Source organism: Nicotiana tomentosiformis, chromosome 2 (genome assembly GCF_000390325.3).
Source record: "Nicotiana tomentosiformis chromosome 2, ASM39032v3, whole genome shotgun sequence".
Taxonomy (NCBI): domain Eukaryota; kingdom Viridiplantae; phylum Streptophyta; class Magnoliopsida; order Solanales; family Solanaceae; genus Nicotiana; species Nicotiana tomentosiformis.
In genome coordinates, this window is record NC_090813.1 from 74629163 (window position 1) to 74649276 (window position 20114).

General features: G+C 35.5%; 1 protein-coding gene and 2 long non-coding RNA genes across 3 annotated transcripts; 2 read left to right on the forward strand and 1 right to left on the reverse strand.

The window, feature by feature from the left end:
- The first annotated feature begins 1372 nt into the window (after positions 1-1372).
- LOC104119800 (uncharacterized) lies at positions 1373-3201 on the forward strand. Its single transcript, XR_011413994.1, has 2 exons — positions 1373-1503; positions 2274-3201. It is a non-coding gene; the product is annotated as an uncharacterized lncRNA (long non-coding RNA).
- A 2263-nt stretch (positions 3202-5464) lies between these two features.
- LOC104119799 (pentatricopeptide repeat-containing protein At2g20710, mitochondrial-like) lies at positions 5465-8724 on the reverse strand. The gene is made up of 2 exons (XM_009631386.4): positions 8369-8724; positions 5465-7316 (listed from the first exon to the last, which is right to left on the reverse strand). The coding sequence occupies exons 1-2, from the start codon at positions 8645-8647 to the stop codon at positions 6162-6164; spliced, it is 1434 nt and encodes a 477-aa protein (XP_009629681.1). The 5' UTR covers positions 8648-8724; the 3' UTR covers positions 5465-6161.
- An 8204-nt stretch (positions 8725-16928) lies between these two features.
- LOC104119798 (uncharacterized) lies at positions 16929-19262 on the forward strand. The gene is made up of 2 exons (XR_011413995.1): positions 16929-17384; positions 18950-19262. It is a non-coding gene; the product is annotated as an uncharacterized lncRNA (long non-coding RNA).
- The last annotated feature ends 852 nt before the right edge of the window (positions 19263-20114 follow it).

Genomic DNA, 20114 nt, shown 5'->3' on the forward strand with positions numbered 1-20114 from the left:
CACCGACTTAAATTTAAAATAGTGGACAAATATGTATATATATATAATTCATACATAATATTTATAGAAAAAATGTATATAAACTAAGAAAAGTAAACAATGAACCGGCTGACTTGACTATTTATGTAAAGATCTCATTACACCCATGATAGTGAGTACACTAGTTTATAGGGGATCTTTGGCAAATACCTAGGCGGGGGAAACTATTTACCCGCCCATGCCCATGTGGTTTGCCCCCAACCCATTTTTTTTTTAATACCCAATGAAAGCCAACCAAATGAAGTGAAACTAAGCTATTAAACCAAGTCAAACAAAGCCAATTTAAGCCAAACCAAGCGAAGTCAATTTAAGCGAAGTCAAGCCAAATCAAGCCATGCCAAATCAAGCAAAGTTAAGCCAAATGGATAATGGGTAGGTAGGTAGGGGTAATTAGTTTTAATTGAGTAGGTATACATTACAAATAATTTTTAAATTGGTAGAAAAAAACAATTATTTTAAGCTCAATAGGTATTTTGCATAAATTGCTCTAGTTTTTTATAAGTTTACCTAATGAATCTAACACCATTACACCCATACAAGTTTAACTAACTATGTTAGTGAGCGCTCGAACAAACATTAAGTAATTCAAATAGAAGTCCACTGCCTCTTTCTTTGTCTCATTACTAATATACTGTTATGGCTGGCTGCATTACTCGAGAATAAATTCACCAAACACTTACAAGTGACCATCTACTTGTGCTCCAATCCATGACATAAAATATAAAAAGAAACAATAATAATCAAGCACGTAAAATTGTAGTACTACTTTGTATTGATGGTATAGAAAATGTTTATATTATAAAAATTGTGTCAATATAATATAATTACGGATATCTTTACAACAAGTAACTTGATAAAAATAATAACTAACATGCTATCACAAATTAAATTTGTAGTGTAATTTTTTTTTTAGACAATCTAGAAACATCAAACATATATTGGATAGCTAGGTAACTAGGTTACCACTACCAAGATTTATAACTCACCAGTACTGTTGAAAATTTTAAGCTGTAATTCAATTCTCACGGTTCACCTTTTCTCTTTCATTTATTCTTCCCTTTGTAATAATACAAAATCTTTTTTTAGGAAGAAAAAAAAAGGAGCTAGATTGGCTTGATGTATCAAGTAATTAGGTAGCAAATGCAATGAAAAGAGAAAAAACAAATAATTAGGCAGCAAATTGAAGATTCAATTAATTAAATGAAGAAACAAATAGTATTAGAGAGAGAGAGAGAGGGAGAGGGAGAGAGAGACCATACAAAATCAGCCACGTCAGCATAGGTTAGAAAGGAGAAAGTCCTCGTTCCAAATTTCTTGTTATAAAACTGCTCCACCATTTCCTCTCTCTCAGCTCAACCACTTCCTCCCTGTTCACCTCGAAACCTATTTTCTTCTCTTTTTTCTTCTGTTTCTTTATCTGGTATTCTCCATTGAAGCTTGAAAGTCTGAACTTCTGATTAATTGGTAAGAACACAATCTCTTTATCTTCCTTCATTTATCTCGACAATTGAACTTATTTTCCCTTCTTTTATATTTTGGTTGAAATTGTAGTGATTAATGGTGTGTAAAGGTTAGATCTTTGAGGGTTTTTCTTAGATGAATTTTTTCTTGTGTCTGATCATATCATGCTAAGTTGTACTGCAAATTGATCTTTGTTGGTGCTTAAGTCTTTACCTTTACCTACCATAATTAAGCAAATAATTTTGAGATCTTCTTGACATTATGTGTATGATATAGAAGAGGGTTTCCTCAATTATACTTTGGAATTAATGTCGTAATCTGCTAATGTTGGAATGCAAATTTTACTGTGCAAAAGGAGAGATTCAAGATTGAGATATTTTGTTAAACTGAGCCAATTAGTAGTTGTTTTAATTACTTATTGGCTACTAATGCTCTACAATTTTATATTTAGATTAGACAATCTTAGTAGCACCTAAGTCACATGTTAACATGTGTTTTTCCTTCATATAGCCAAATAAATTTTAATTTCTTGTAATTCTTTGGGGACATCCATAAGATTGATAAATGTCCACTGTTATGATTCTCATTGCTAATGTTCAGTGTAATACATGTTCCTTACTAGGATAAGTCAAGTAGAGACAATATGATTGACATTGAATAATTAGAATTTTTGAAGTCCTACCACATTGGCTAGTTGCTGGTGCTGTAAATCTATATTTTCTCTTTTCTTCTTTGTGTTTTTCCCATGTGCTAACTATTAATTGTTCTTTCAGATTTTTAAGAATCCTTAGGTTGAACAACTTATCAGGAAACAAATCCCATGGCTTTCGAGCAGTATTATGCGAACGAGTGGAAATCAATCCCTGCTCCAGCATCAGACTCAGAGAATACTTCTGCCTGTTTTGATTGCAACATATGCTTGGACTTTGCACGTGATCCGGTTGTTACACTTTGTGGCCATCTCTATTGTTGGCCCTGCATTTATAAGTGGTTTCACTTCCAGAGTGACTCGCTGTCTTCGGATGAACGCCCTCAATGCCCAGTTTGCAAGGCTGAAATTTCCCGAAAAGATTTAGTCCCTCTTTACGGGCGTGGGGAGACACTGCCTGAATCTGAGCCCGAAAACAAGCCCTCTTTAAAAGTACCTCCCAGGCCAGCTGCTGTTGGTCCATTATCCTTGTCGAATTCCTTTAATCCTTCTCAGCAACTACCACATCCTAATGCTTATAATCCGTATACAAGTTACCTCAACAGTCCATCATCGCCTTCTTCGTTCAACCTTGGAAACGATACATCAGTGGGAGTCTTTCATCCAGTTGTTGGAATGTTTGGAGAGATGGTCTATGCTAGGATGTTTGGGAACTCAGAGAGTTTATATACATATCCTAACTCATATCATCTAGTTGGAAATAGCAGCAGCTCAAGATTGAGAAGACAGGAAATGCAGGCTGACAAGTCTCTCAATAGAATTTCCCTTTTCCTCTTCTGCTGTTTTCTTCTTTGCCTATTGTTATTCTAGTTTCATTGAGGCACTCTCTTTTGTCCCCCCCTCTTCATCTTGTACAACACTAATGTTGATGAGCATCAAGTCATTAAAAATCACATGTGTGAGATGATAATAAGCAAAATTTTGACTTAAGTATAGTGAGTTCAAACTTTGTACATTGAAGGCATATTGTCCTATTATTTCCCCTTTCTTCATTTTCCACTTTCCTACTGTGCATAGGGCATGAATTTTCTTTTGCTCAAGAGATAGATTTGTCCACCAAGTGGAATTTGCCAAAAGAGCTCATGAAAGGGCTAGTTTATGTTGTATAGTGTTCAACTTTTATCCATCGATAACATCACCTAAAAGATAACCGGCCATAGTTGTCCATATTAATGAGATTGCATAAAAATAAAGCAAGTAGCCTATTATAACATGTTAAGATATACTGACAGTGTAAAGAAGTTTTAGACTATAAGCTTATAATAAGTTAAATCAATGAATGTTTTATCATGTTGCTTGTCCACCTTATTGTTCATATTGTTATAGTTCTGTATTGCTGTAATAAATAATTAATTAAACTTTCTGAAATATATATAAACAAAACAGAAAGTTAATAATACTTATTTAACGAAATAAATTCATAAAAAAATAGCATAGGAATAAATCAAGCCCACTGAATACACAGTGTATCCTTAAGGAAATTATTCCCCTCAAGTACCCGAGGTGTTGGAATATATCCTCCCAGGATAGAACGATTTAACTCACCGGAGTGTTGGTACCAAAACGCCGGTGAACAGCGAGCCACTCGAAGGCTGTAAAACACACTGGATTTTTTGTGCGGAAGAAGAAGCTAAGAAATTTCGTAAGGAAAGATTCTGGGATTAAACTCTATTTATAGAGTTGCTAGCATTGTTTCTGAAAAGGTTTGCAACCTTTTCAGAAACAGCCATGGCTGTTGGAATTGTTTGAAATATTGCGGGAATGGATTTAAAATAATTAAATAATTGTTTAATTATTTAATTATTTCGAATTGAATTTTTCGTTAATTATTTAATTAATTAATTAAATAATTGAAAGGAATTTTGTCCAAAAAGATTAATCAATCAATCTTTGTCCGAAGCCGAGCGAGCGAGCGACGACAACGGCGCGAGGCTTGCCTTCTTCTTTAACTCTTTAAGAGTTAGAAGAAGAGCAATTATATATATACCCATCAAAAGCCTTTTCTTCCTCCAATATGAGACAATGTCCCTTTGTCAAGGAGGGAAACTCAAATATTTCATTTTCCCTCCATTTCTCATTCACCCTCTTTAAGCTATACAAGCTTAAAATCCCAACACATATCTCTTTAAAAGTTCTAAATATAAGAATTGCTTCTAAAATTAGGATGCGAGTGGAATAAACGAGTTCAATACGCTGGATTTGCAAATTTTACACTTTCAATACGCTGGATTTGCAAATTTTACACTTTACGGCAGATTCTGTGTCCCAAAACATTTAGACTTAACTAAACAAAATGGTTGGTGGAATAGCTATAAACGTGGACAGAGAGAAAATAGCAAAAAAATTTTCTTCTGTTTTACCAAGTCCCCAACAATTTCAAGAATTTTCAAAATGGGGTCCTGACATTGTTCCAAAACAACGTAAATAGATACTTGGCCAGTGGTCTGTGAGGCAAATAGAGAAAATCTTGGCGTGCTCTTAAAGATCATTTAGCATTCTTTATTAAAATTGTCCCATTCAACATAATTCAAGTGCATGTCCCACTAAAGATAAGATATTGTAGATAAACTTTTCACTTAATCATGTGATTATTAACTCCTTACACCAAACTTTTCAAATCACTAAAATGGTTGGTTGACATGTCACTGTTTTGCCAACCACATAGAATATCCTAACTTGTTACAATGAATTTGCCATCTTTGAGTCAAATATCTTTCTTCTAATCTTAAAAGCCACATGATAACAGTAAGGTCTTTAATAACAAGCAATTGTTCTTGTTTTTCTTCAAGATAATTACTTATTTATTCGGCTCTCTAATTATATCATGTATTGTTAAATCGTTTTGTATTGTCTATTTGATGAAAATTCAAATCGTGAAGGTGGTGAGCATGTTCAAAGTTGACCCTTCTTTTCTTATTTTATTTTTTCCCTTTCCCGAATGCACAAAGCACAATAGAATAAGATGATCGGAATAACAGACTGACTATAAAAGATTCATATAGCTCACTCAAACTAAGTTGAAGTAACGTAGTTAATTGACTTATTGATTTTTACCTACAACAATTCATTCTTTGGGGAGTGAGAAAATTGAACTAGTATTCTATTAAATCAATCGCCCTCTAGTTTGAGGAAGATCCAGAAACTCCCCTATAATTTGAAATTCCGTTACAGACTTTGCAGTTACTACGATCTTTAAAAGCAATCGTGCCATATAACAGCTAAGGCATCCCTTGAGAGTAACAGCATAAAGAATCATTGTAAGAGAGAAGATTAACTCTCATTTTCACCATCAAAGAGGGTAGGTCTCAGATATTCTTCAATCAAGAGAAAACGTTCATTAAATATGCTAAACTAGGGAGAAATGACCCTACTCTATTTTTAGGAGGAGATGGCACACCGTCGGGCTTGGACTAACATTATCAGCTTCAACAAACAATATTGTCACATACTTAAACTACAATAACATCATATGGCGAAAATCGAAGAACCGAAGTAATGTACCTTCTTTTACTGTCTTCATAACCACACTCAAACAAGCCCAGGAAAGGAACTTTGGTGCTCCCACCAGCTATAGTTACCAAAACAAAGAATATACACATTCTGTTGAATTTTGGCCTTCAGACAAGCTCATTGACGCAATATATGTTACGACTTACGAACAAATCAGCTCATCTCTCTTGAGGACTAATCTTGCAGTATATTACTAATCAGCAATGAATATGCAGCCTAAGATCACTTGAGACCAACCACAGGTGAATCTCAATGAGAAATATCAACTATTTTCAGTTTGAACCCCAAAGAAAAGGAATCTCTGTCCGATAAATAAATTTCTCTTTAATTGTTCCATATCTAGCCGGCCTAACAGCTTCAGTTCACACTTACAGCTATTGTTGGCCATGCCTAACCTTGCGAGAGTCTCTCAAATCAGTTGTTTCCACGCAAGCTGTGTCGCTCAGGTCTGTAGTTTTTCTTCCTTAATAAAGCGCAACAACTTGTCACGAAAAACAGCCGAGAACATATGCTCTGCTTCTAAAGACCTTACAAAGTCCTCCGCTTTATCCACATTTCCCTGGTTTTCCCAGTATTGCACACATGTAACTAAGGTCTCCCTGCTAGGTCTATAATTAGGCGGGCATAATGAGATGGCCTTCTTCAATGCTTCTACAGCCTCTGGGACTCGATCTTCATGTATGTATCCATTTGCCAAGTGACACCACGTGGTGATCCATGGAACACCCCCTTTTGACATTCCTTTGTCCACTAGGGCCTTAGCTTTCTCTAGAAGACCATTTCTACAGTAAGTACCAATCAAGACGTCTGGAACTCGGAAGTCATAGGACAAAGCTTCCGATTCCCATTCCTCAAAGATCTTCTCAACTCCTTCTGTATCACCAAATTTCACTAGTGCGCTCATCACACTAATGTAACCTTTGTTAAGAATTTTCTCCTTCTGCTTGTACAAATCCCACAATCGGTGCACCTCTTCTTTCTTTCCAGCTTCCGCATATAGTTTTAGCAATAAATTATATGCACCATTACTTTTCTCACCACTCACAATCATGTCCTCCAATTTATTCAGCATTGATAAAGCTTTCTCCACCTGCCCAACTCTCAAACACATATCTGCTGCAATACTGTAAGTACCCCACCGCAAAATGCGATGCTTATCAGATTCCATCATCGCTACTATTTTATCCACTCCATCAGAATCTCCAGCATCAGCATATGCAGTTAACCGTATTGTGAGCGTGAATTCATCAAAATTTATGCCTTTCTGCTCCATTTCATTCATCAGATTGTCCATTTTTTCCCATCTTCCTGTTTTAGAATAGAGGTTCAGCATCAAATTGTAGCACAATGTACCCTTAGCAAACCCCATATCTCTAAGTTTCTGCATTAGGGCCTCAGCTTTCTCTGCAGACTTCTCGCTGGTATAGCAATTGAGGAGAGATGTATACACTGTCAGGCGTTTCAATTTCTGCGGAGTGCTATTGAAGTATTTTTCAACCTCTTCGAGGCCTTTAACTTTATACATCAAATCAATTCGTGTAGCAACATCAGCAGGTTGGACGGAGAAATATCTTCTGTCTGTCATCCAATGAGATACCTGTCACAAAACTATAAAGATAATGGCAAGATTTATAAGTTCAAGAATGAAGATACATAAGTAGCTCAGATCTTTCATCACCGACAAATTTTGGCTCTATGCTGTATCTTGCAAGGGTGAATGCTGTTTTATTCATTTCTATGATCTCTAGCTGTTACCTTTGCTTAAATTAACAGAATGACCAATGGGCACATGGAGGTTGGGAACAATCGATAACTAGATTAGGGCAAAAGATCAAGCGCTCAGTAGCTCTTTCTTTTTGTATATCAAAAGCTCTACTCTTTAAATGCTCAAGGCCTTTTGAGTGGTATGCCTAAGCCCATCGGTGACTTCAAACATGCACTTGTCAACACGACGAAGCCGCCTAACAGAGGTGGATACATGATTTACACTTAATAGGCTCAATCTTTAAGATTCTTAGCACTGAACTAAACTCATTGTACCGTTAAGAGTTATGGATTCGGATCTATTAAATCTTAAGATTTTGGCAGGTTTTTACATATATATTTGCACTCCGGGTCGAATATGGGTTCAGATGAACCATAGCCAGAAGGCCACATCCGCCTCTGCCGTCTAATAGATTCTCTGCAGCAACTTAGGAACAAAAAATGCTCTCATCAAAAACTTTATCAAGCTCATCCTCAACTTAGTTTTCTTGAACAAATAAAAATTTCTCCAGCAATACCTAACTATAATTTTATATTAGATCCATATATGCTAACAACTAATTGGTATTAAGGCTTGGTCGTGTTGGTACACTTACACTAGGTTTGGTGTCTGCCAGTTTTATGTATGTGTGTGTGCATCATTTGCTTAGCGAAAAAACACAAACAATTTTTTCAATGAAAGTTGGTGTCCAAAACAGCCTGTCACACCTCGACTTCCCGTAAGAACATGCTACATTCTACCAGCACAACTTTACCCACCAAAAAACCTTAGGCAAAGTGTTTTTTTTTTCTCTACCGGGTTTTGAACCCTGGTCTCCAGACAGTTTATTTCACAATGCATAATCTTAAACTCACTAAAACAACAACAAACAGCAAGATTTGTACCTCAAGGGCATGTTTGTATCTTTTGTAGCTCCTTAGCCTTTTGATAATCCACTGAAGCTCACTTCTCAACACTTGATTACCTTCTTTAACCCATTGTTCCAATACTGGAACCATTGAAACCTCTGGGCTACCTAATGGTGCAATTCTTGCGTAGACCCACTCACTCCTCTCCTCGTTATTTTGTTTAGTCGACGTTGTTGTGCCATAAAAACGGTTAATTGTGGCTTTGCAATAAGATATTGAATTTTGGCTCCTTAACGTAGAACGGGAAAGCTTCATTAGGGTTTCTGTTGATTTTGCTGAAGATGAAGCAGAAATGATTTGGGAGATTTAGGTGGGTTTAAGCAGCTATGGGTGACCCGGTCCATCGAAGTTTAGCCCGTGTCAGAAGAAGATGGATTGTAGCCCAAGTTATTAGGAGCCCAACATACATGGAGCAATTTCATATATACCACTTTTGGGGTCACCATTGAAGTTATATCCGTAATACACAAAATTTTATAAAGTATACCCGCTCGGATCTGAAGTAGTTCAATATCTTCAATGCAACTTCAGAAATCAAATCTGAAGCACTTCTACCTTTCAAATGCAACTTTAGAAATTCAAATCTGAAGTAGTTCAATCTCTTCATTGCAACTTCAGAAATCAAATCCGAAATTCTTTTATCTTTAAATGCAATTTTAAAAATTTGAATCTTAGATAGTTCAATCTATTGAATGCAAGATTTCGAATCTTAAGTTCTGAAACATAAACTTGTTCTTCGATTTTCAATAATCCAATACACGACTCAATGCCTAAATTTTCTCTGAATAAGCTCAAATTTGAAACATAACTTTCAAATATCATAAAGAACAAATCTCAATTCATCAGTATATCAAAATAATAACAAATTTAACAAATTTATCTTGCAACTAAAAAAGAAGAAGAAGAAACTCTAAGCATAAAGAAGAAGAAAACAATATTAAAGAAGAAGAGAAAATTATATGTGTATGAAATTATTCAAAATTGAGTATCAATTAAATTTTTTTTTCAAAGTGGGTATAAATTTAATGGGTGGCACAAAACTGGGCGCACATAAAAATTTACAACATACACTGGGCCGAGGAATTGCTGTCATCTGAAATTGAATTTCTTGAAAAAGAAAAAGCTATATTTTGTATAAATTTGCAGAACCTTCTTCTTCCTTCTTCGACCCAGGACTGGAAATATAATTAAACTCGCCCAAATGTTTTACCCAATTGCCCAAAAATTTAGATATAAGCTCCTTAGAGTTTTTTTCAATTATTTTCCTTGTACCCAATAAAAACCGAATCCAATTTTAAAAATTTAATTTTTGAATTCGAAGCTTTGAAACTTTAGTACTGGCAAAAAGCTCTTCTTCAAGTTTTTACAGTCCGAATCAATAGGTAAATACAGAAAGGACTTGTAAACAACAGCAAACCAACGTGAATCACTTGATTTTTAATTTTTTTAACAGATTTGCAGCTATTCGAACTCAAACCAGGAACTGGAGTTTGTATTACAACAACATGGACTAAATAAGAGATAGTAATAAGTGAAAGGGGGCAATATGCAAATAGACAAAAGAGATGAAAAGGTCGGCGTATAAGAGTATGTTAGAATGTACAGAGGAGATTCTAGAATATTCTGATCTCTAGCCCTCTTTCTTGTCTTCTTCTACCTCTTCTCTGTATCTCTACTGTATTTAGTTGACAATTGAATCAATGCTGGAATACATGATTGCATGTGTAGAAATGATCAATTAGCTCTCTCAATTTAGCTTACTTTGACATGGTATCAGAGCCACGATCTGGTAATTAGGGTTCCGACGAAAATTTCGGCAATCGGAGAGAAGTTCCTTGATAATCAAGTTCTGACGGAGATCACACCTGATAGATATGACAGAAAATGAGGTAACTCTACTTGAGCACAATCATCCACTATTTCTTCAAGCTTCAGATGCTCCTGGGTTAGTTTTAGTACCAATAAAGCTCACATGGCTAGAAAATTATGCCTTTTGGAGCAGGGTGATGAGATTAGCTCTGAGGGGAAAGGGTAAGCTAGGATTTTGTGGATGGAACATGTGTCAAAAGAATGTACAGAGGAGAGCTCGCGGAACAGTGGGAGAAATGTAATGCAATTGTGCTCTCGTGGATTGGTAGCACAGTTGCAAATGAATTAATGCTTGGGATTGTTTTTGCATCAAATGCAAAGAAAGTATGGAGTGATTTCAAAGAGAAGTTTGATAGATGTATTTTAACGAGAATCTATCACATGTGGACAGAGATAGCTACACTAAAATAAGGTACAGATTCAGTAACAACCTATTATTCTAGAATGAGTGATTTGTGGCATGAATTAGATGTGCTAGCCCCTAAGTCTTCCCGTGATTGTGAGGAATCTTGACCTTCATTTGAGCTTTTATAGAAAAATAGGCTACTGTAATTTCTCATGGGTTTGAATGAGAGTTATAGCAATGTTAGGAACAATGTTCTTATGAGAAGACCAGTTGTTTCAGTAAACGAGGCCTATGCGATAGTAACTCAGGAGGAAAGTTGGAGATCACTAGGAGTGGTTGATACAAATAGAGATCCCCTCACTATGATGGCAGGAAAGACTCAGGGATTCAAGCCTAAAAGGTTTGGGTTGGTCTGTGAGCACTGTGGCTACAATGAACACTTAAAAAAAAATTGTTATAAAATTATTGGCTATCCAGCAGATTTCAAAAGCAAAAAGAAGTTTCAGAGTGGAGGACCAAAGACTTATGCTAATGCAGCAAGCACTGAAGAGCTGGAATCAACTGTGAATAAATTTCAAGGACATGTACTGATAGAGGACCAATACAATCAGCTAGTGGGACTGCTAAACAAACCACCAGCTGGACAATGCTCATCCAACATGGCAGGTATACTTTCTTTATTTTTCAGTGCTTCAATGATAGATTGGATAATAGATTCAGGAGCTACGCTTCACATTACTCACAATAAAGAGGTCCTAAGTAATGTTAAGAGTATGGAAGGTCAGAGTAATAATGGAGTGCAGTTACCAACTGGAATAAGAGCAAAGATAGCACATACTGAAAATGCAAAAATTTTAGCAGACCAGTGGGTAAAGAATGTGTTACATGTACCTGATTTTAAGTTCAATCTACTGTCAGTGTCAAAGCTTACTAGGGATCTCAAATGTTGGGTCAGCTTCTACCCTGATTTATGTCTGTTTCAGGAACTCTTCAGTGGGAAGGTACTGGGGATTGGTAGAGAATCAAAAGGTTTGTATTTGCTGAATAAACGTGCAGCAATATTAGCTGGTGTGGTTCAGAGAAAGGGAACATAATCTACTCTTTGGCATCTGATATTTGGACATGCAGCTATGAGGACTGTTCAGCACATTCCAAGTATAAAGAATAAAGTTAGCAGTAGTGAAGTTAGTGACTGTGATATATGTCCTTTGGCAAAATAATGTAGATTATAATTTCCTATAAGTACTACTAGATCAACATCTATTTTCCAGTTAATTCATCTGGATGCATGGGGCCCCTATAAGGTGCCCACATATGATAAGAAGCAGTGCTTTGTCACTATTGTGGATGATTTTAGTAGGTACACTTGGGTTTGTCTGATACATTCCAAATGTGAAGTGATAGTTGTATTGCAGAACTTTCTTTATATAATAAAGAATCAATTTGCTGCTACTGTGAAGTTTTTAAGATCTGATAATGGCTCAGAAGTTTTCAATTCTAAGTGCAATAAACTACTAGCTTCACTTGGTATTATACATCAAAGTAGTTGTGCTTACACTCCACAACAAAATGGCATAGTGGAAAGAAAATACAGGCACATTTTGGAAATGGCAAGAGCCTTAAAATTTCAGAGTGATGTCCCTATCAAATTTTGGGGAGAGTGTGTAAGAACTGTAGTTTATTTAATAAATAGACTGCCTACACCAGTATTGCAAGGAAAAGCTCCATATGAGCTATTGTATAAGAAGCAACCCAGTATTGAGCATCTCAGAGTCTTTGGATATTTGGGTTATGCAAGAAACTTGCCAATAAGGGACACATTTGCTCCTAGAGCCAAGAAGACAGTGTTTCTTGGTTACTCTGACACTCAGAAAGGGTACAAGTTATATGACTTGGATAATAGAAGTTTTCTTGTAAGTAGAGATATTACCTTCCAAGAACACATCTTCCCATTCAAAGACATAGGCAACATTGAAGATGATATGTTAACTCAATGTCCAATTCACACTCAACTACTATCACCAGACACTTCATCTATCCATCATTCACCAACATAACAATAAGGACCTGCTAACAGCAGCCTTATACCTTATGCACCAGTACAGGATCAATATGATCATGACAACAATTCTGAGGATAGGTTCATTGCTCCAAGCCCCTCTCTTTGTGATGTTGAACCAGAAGTTCATCAATTTGAAGGGGAGACAGAAGCTGTTAGTGAAGTGTTTGAGCCAACAATTCCTGCAGTCCTACCTACAACTGCCCCAGCTGAACCATAGATTCAACTAACTGCACCTTCTGCTTCCACAGAGACACAACTAACTCAACCTGCAGGATCTGCTAGACCTCAAAGGAATTCAGCTCCTCGTGCTTGGCACAAAGATTATATAATCCATACCAGACCATCATGTAGAAGAAGATATCCCTTATCTTCCCACATTGCCTATCATCATCTGTCACCAACATATCATTCCTACCTGGGAGTATTCTCAGCCCAGACTGAACCAAAATCCTTCAAGGATGTTGTTAAGGATCAGAATTGGGTTACTGCAATGGAACAAGAGATTCAAACTATGGAGGAAAATAATACATGAGAGATAGTAGACCCCCCTGTTGGGAAGCAACCTGGTTCAAAATGGGTCTACAAAATTAAGCATAAGGCCAATGGAGAAGTGGATAAGTTCAAGGCAAGGTTGGTTGTCAAGGGTTATACACAACAAGAAGGATTAGATTATCATGAAACTTTCTATCCAGTGGCCAAAATGGTCACTGTGAGGACTGTGATCAGTGTTGCAGCCTCCAAAGATTGGCCCTTGTTTCAAATGGATGTTATCAATGCCTTCCTACAAGTGATTTATTTGAAGAGGTTTACATGGATCTTCCTCAGGAATTTCACAAACATGGGGAGTACAAGGTGCGTAGACTGTTGAAATCCCTTTATGGATTGAAACAGGCATTAAGGCAATGGAATATCAAACTCACAAATGCACTTCTACAAGCTGGATACACTCAGAGTGCCCATGATCATTCCTTGTTTACCAAGAGGCATGAAGAAGACATTGTGATAGTCTTGGTTTATGTTGATGATTTTTTAATAACTGGAAGTAAGCAGTCCCCCATTGACCAAACAAAGGACATTCTACATAATTCATTTAAGGTGAAAGACCTAGGGGAACTAAGATATTTTATGGGAATTGAAGTTACGAGATCAAAGAGAAGAGTGTTGCTGAATCAGAGAAAATATGCATTGGAGTTAATCACTGATACAGGCATGAGTGGTTGCAAATCAGTAGCAACTCCAATTGAATTGAATCAGAAACTAACAACAGTTGATTATGACAGTCATGTTGGAAGAGCAGATGATCCTCAACTTGAAGATGTAGGAGCCTATCAAAGACTTATTGGAAGCTAATTTACCTCACAATCACAAGACCAAGCATCTGTTTGCGGTACAGGTGTTGAGCCAATTCATGCAGTAACCCAAGAAGTCTCACCTAGATGCATCCGTGAGGGTTGTAAAATACATCAAATCAACACCTGGATTAGGGATACTACTGAGAAGAGGACATGCATCAACACTCACATCCTTATGTGACTCAGACTGGGCAGCTTGTCCCAACATAAGAAGATCTGTGACGGGGTATGTTGTGAAACTTGGGGATTCTCTGTTGTCATGGAAGTCCAAGAAACAACAGACAATTAGTAGAAGCTTGGCAGAAGCAGAGTATAGAAGTATGACAGTCGTGATGGCAGAAGTCGCTTGGATGGTTGGACTATTGGAGGAATTGAGAAACAAAATGGAAGTACCAGTCAACTTACATTGTGATAGCAAGACAGCTATGCAAATAACTGCAAATCCTATATTTCACGAGCGGACTAAACATATTGAAATAGATTGTCACTTCGTCAGGGAAAAGCTCAAGAATGGACTAATCGCAACTTAGTACATACCTACAAAAATGCAACTAGCAGGCCTGATGACAAAGGGCTTGAGTGCAACACAACATCAGTCCCTATTATACAAGCTAGGAGTAGAAGATGCCTTCCACTTACCAACTTGAGGGGGAGTATTACAACAATAGGGACTAAATAAGAGACAATAGTAAGTGAAAGGGGACAATATGCAAATAGACAAAAGAGAGGAGAAGGTCGGTGTATAAGAGTATGTTAGAATGACAAATCAGTTAGTTAGTTACAAAAATGAGATTCTAGAATATTCTGATCTCTAGCTCTCTCTCTCGTCTTCTTCTACCTCTTCTCTGTATCTCTACTGTATTTGGTTGACAATTGAATCAATATTGGAATACATGATTGGATGTGTAGAAATGATCAATTAGCTTTCTCAATTTAGCTCAATTTGACAGTTTGAAATTTCTCGATCTAACAAGGTTTTGTTCAACTTGGGGCCATAGTTGCAGTCATAGATCTCTTACCCAAGTAGTTTCAATATTAAAATCCCTATTTAAAATTATTCATATAATAATTTCAATTTTTACTACTAAGTATAATGTCTAAAATAAATTTATATATTTTGATAGTTCAAATATATTTTTAAAGTATATTAGCTTCACACATGTTATTTTCTATATTCTTATCACGAAACAGTCTCATCTTTTACTACTGAGTAGAATGTTAATATTTTCATACGTTAGAATAGTCAAATATATTTTAAAATAAAAAAATATTTGTGTTTACCCGAAAAACGGATAGAATTAAATTTGTACGTGGTTCTAAGGATATGTGGTGCAACTTAATACAAATTGTAAGGATAAATAGAAATATCAAGTATAGATTACAAAGAATGCAAAATGGATAAGGTTGCAAAGAAAGGTGAACTTTAGGACTAAACAAGTGGAATCAATTTAAAAAGTTTGAAAGAACAACTCTTCACTATAAGAGAATATGATGCTTGAATTACAATATAAGCAAAAAACTTGCCCTCTACAGAAATGATAACTATCCCCATTATAGTAGAGGGATCTTACTTTAGATATAATTAAAAATACGTAGTGGGAGACCCATAACAAATCAGCTTTTCCACAATTCCTGCCAAGATTCTCTCCTCTAGTGGGATTGCAACGGCTCTTGTCTATAAGCTCGATATTGACTCGAGTTTTCGGTCTTGACTCGAGCTCTCGATCTTGGCTTGAGCTCGATTCTGACTCGGACCCTTGAATTGATTCGGGATCAATATTGTCGGTCTCTGGATCATAAGCTCGACAACTTTACTTTACATCATAGCTCGATTTGGATTCGAGCTTGATTATAATATCGAGCTCGACATTGATCGGCCCCTCGGACTCGAAACTTGTTTGTACCATCTTCGGAATCCATCTCGAAGTCTTACTTCGATCGATTATGTTTCGAACTTGATCAATCGTACGAAAACCGAAATATATTTCGACCGTATACAATTTGGTCCACTTGTGGCATTCAATTTTTGAACTTCAACGCAATTGATTCAATATCCTTATGCAGTTTTATCTGGGAAATTAATTGATTGTCTTAGAAGAGATTAAATCATACTTACGACCAAACATATTAAGAGACTAAAAGAACCATATACGACAAATTTATATTGTAATCCATAATATTAAGAGAAGGAAAAGAAAATTAAGGAGAAGATCTATAAAGTACACCGAAAACAGCCCCTAACATGTGTACTCCTTCTATTTCATTTTATGTAATATCTCCTTTTTGAATTTGTAAATGCCACATTATTATATATAAAAATAAATTAATTTTAAATTTCTTATTTTCTTATTATATCATAATTCTCTAGTCGGAGAAATATTACAACTTATTTCACATAACAAATTTTAAAAATGATTTTAAAATTTTATTTTCAACCGAACATTCTAACTTAAAATGAAATGGGTAAAGTATGTCTCATGAGTATGGTCGTGGAACAACATATATGAGAGTTAAAATTGAAGAATTAAATTAAATACTAATGAAAAGTGACAATTACTTTTCTAGACACTTCTGAAGCCGAGTCAGCATTCGCGGCTCTTCTCCTCTGATCTCCATCCTTTTTCAATAACTTGTGAGTGCACACATTCTCATTACACCTGCATTCTTACTCATTATTTTAACTTAAATTATATTAGTATATATAAAAATTATTTTTTATATATTATTACTATAGGAGTATAAAACTTAAATACTTCAAAACATTACATATCACACGACAATAATATGATATTGTATGCCACGTTTGAAGAATGAGTATGGTCTTTTATTAGTTAAAAGAAATTCCAAGAGGCAAATTAAATGTGTCCAAATTCTACGTATCTTTGGCTTATTATATCCAAGAATATAATCGTGAAACTTCTACACATCTTCTAGTCAAGATATCGTCTCAATACCAAAAAAAAAAGATCAATAAAAATATCCACAGTAGAATGTATCAACACTAGTATAAGTAAGAACAACAAGCACTAGAAGTCTTTTTGGTTAGTCAAAAAAAAAAAAAAAAAAACTCCATTAATATATATAGCCATGGCTACAGATGCTATTCCGGCAACGGCAGATGATCGGAATATCAGCCGGAAAATCGGACGGTCATTGAGAACGAAGTGCCCGGCGCCGTTCTTGTTGAAAACTTATGATATTTTGGAGGAACAAGAAGAAGAGAATATTAATAAGGTTATTTCATGGAATGGTGAGGGAAATGGTTTTGTAGTGTGGTGTCCAGATGAGTTTTCTGAGCATATGTTACCAATATACTTCAAGCACAACAATTTCTCCAGTTTCATACGACAACTCAACACCTATGTAAGTCTCTACATCTATAATTTTGTGTTGTGTGTGCGCACATATTTAATTACATGTCATATACATATTTATCCTTAGCAAAATATGATTATCAACATATATATTCAGCTACTGTTTGCTAAGTATATATGTAGATTTAGAGGACTTGCTCTTGAGAAAAATAGTTAATTCCTTACACTTTGGTCTCTATATTTAATTTAACCATGATTAAAAAATATATAAATGCATGTGTATATAGAAGACATATGTCTTGTATCTATTTGTTTTTCCTGAGCAGAGGTCTATTAATTAGAAACAAACTCTAAGGTCTTGTATTCATTGGATTTGTACGAACGAGTGAGAAAAATCAAGTTCTTTCCCTCAACGCACTTAACCGTCTGTTATTTGGAGCTTTCTCTTCCAAGGGTTGTAGATAATTATTGGTATATATGTCTTTAAATTTCTAAGTGGATAAAAAAACGCACTGCTTCTGCTTGGTTTGGTACATATACAGAACCATGGTTATTATATTAAACTATATAATACTTTTATAGGCCATATATTTCGTGTTAATATTTCAAAATTTCCTAACATTTTTCTAGCAGAGAATTAGATGAAATACAACATAATAATAATAATATGCAAGATTATGGTAAAATTACTCCCATCTTAGCTTGGAACAAGCAAGGTCCGAGAGATGTTATTTCAGCCAACCTCTCTCAGTGACTCGATCAGTCAAGTAGTCATTTCACAAAAGCCCTTTTCCCCACAAATTAAAAGACCTAAAGAAAAGAAAAAGAAGAGTTGAAAGGTTGGGCAGATTGCTAGCCATTGTATAAAAGAAGTTGGGAATATTTCTCTTATTTTGACTAGACGTAAGAGTTAAGATAGATGGAATTAAGAATCTTTTGTTGGTGATCAGGCTTCGTAATTTGAGGAAAACGCATTTTTTTTTATTGTTATGAGATGCCTAATAATATTGTAACGCAAGTAGTGAAGTATTGTCTAATATGCTTGGTATTAGGATCAATGTCTAATATATCATAATCAAACTCTTAATCTACTAGTCCTTTTTCAACTGTATCTTTAATTGAAGAATCACATCATTAGTATAGCATGGCTGCTGAAAACTTTTTTTTGACGGTTTATTATCGGTGAAAGAATTTCTGACGGTTTTTAGACGATGTTGTTGGTCTAAATTTTCTATATTTCTTGTGTAGTGTCAAGTTTTCGTAACTAATTAAATGGTAGTCAAATTGGTAGAAAGAACCGATCGATCAACAAAAACCATCATAGTCTAAAGGCAATTTAATCACACGTTGTCGCCTTACGGTTTTGGGAAGAATTTATTTGACAGTAACAAGAGTACACTATTTATAATGAAGAAAATAACTTCAAGTTTGACAATGGAGCTCTACAATTATAAAGACTGTAAAAAGAATTGATCAACATTTAATATATATCTTGAAAATTTTCGTTCCCCTGAATACGACCAATTCCATTTTGTTGAATTCATGCGCTGAATATATTTCACCTTTATTTTATATTTCCTTAAATTAATGTTGAAAATTTTAAACGAATAATAGGGATTCAAGAAAGTAACATCAAAACGGTGGGAATTTCAGCATGACAAGTTCAAGAAAGGGTGCAGACAATTGTTAAAAGAAATAACAAGGAAGAAATGTGAGCCAAGTGCCTTTCCTACATACTTACAGCCAACTGAAAGGAATACATTTGCTATAAAAGAAGAGAATACAACAAAGCAGCTGCTCATGGAAGAGAACAAAAACCTAAGAAAAGAAAGGTTAGAATTGCAAATGCAGATTGCTCATTTCCAAAAATTGGAGATAAAGTTGTTGGAATGCCTTTCTCAATATGTGGAAAATTCACAAAATAAAACTAGAAGATTGTTTTAGAATGCACGGGAGCTTCGTGCAACGAACTATTTTTTTTTTTTATTTTATAAACAGCTATGTATAATTACCTCAAACCCAATAATTTTCGGGGGGGGGGGGGGAGGGAGGGGGCAAGGGAGAAGATAATTAACCCCGTGCACCCCCTCCGTTTGGCCAAAAAATAATTATCTTTGGCTAAACTAATTGAATGTATTAAATGAGGGGTTAAACCTAGCTAATAATAATAACTTCAGATATGAATTCAATGTTCGAATAACAATAATGGGAGAGGAATATTCAAGATTCAATTACATTGAATGGCTCAAAAGTAAATAGAGAGAATAATTCACCTAATCTCAAATGTGATGACATGGTTCTTCTTTTGACTATGATGAATGACAGATAGATACAAGGATTTCAGAGCCTTTCTGGGATCTGATGTCTAAGATATAGAGAGTCTATTTTTTTGTCAAGGAATTTCTTATCAGAGCCCCTTTCATTTGATCTATCTCTTTCTATTTATAGGGGCAGACCCTCAATTAACCCTAAAAGTAAGTATAAAGAATATCTAACAGAATATTCTCTACTAAACTTGTTGTTACTGCTCCCTCCAATACTCGACCTCGGCCATAATCGGTTGCTCGGCAACGGATCCTATTAGTTATTAGTCGACCTCGGCCATATTACTTATGGCAACATCACTCGTGTTGAATGCCCTTAGGCAGATTTTGACCCATACAGTTAGTCCTTGCTCGCGTATGAAGGTGATCACTTCCTGCTCGCGTATCTGAGCGAATGCTCCTGCTTCTACCCATTTAGAAAAATAATCAGTCAAAATTAAAAGAAAGCGTACGTT

Bases quoted from the DNA above. Each gene is read 5' to 3' on its own strand.
- LOC104119799 (XM_009631386.4), bottom strand. From the start codon at position 8,647: ATGAAGCTTTCCCGTTCTACGTTAAGGAGCCAAAATTCAATATCTTAT. The intron at 7,317-8,368 runs GTACAAATCTTG...GTTTTGTGACAG, and splicing joins GATACAAACATGCCCTTGAG to GTATCTCATTGGATGACAGA.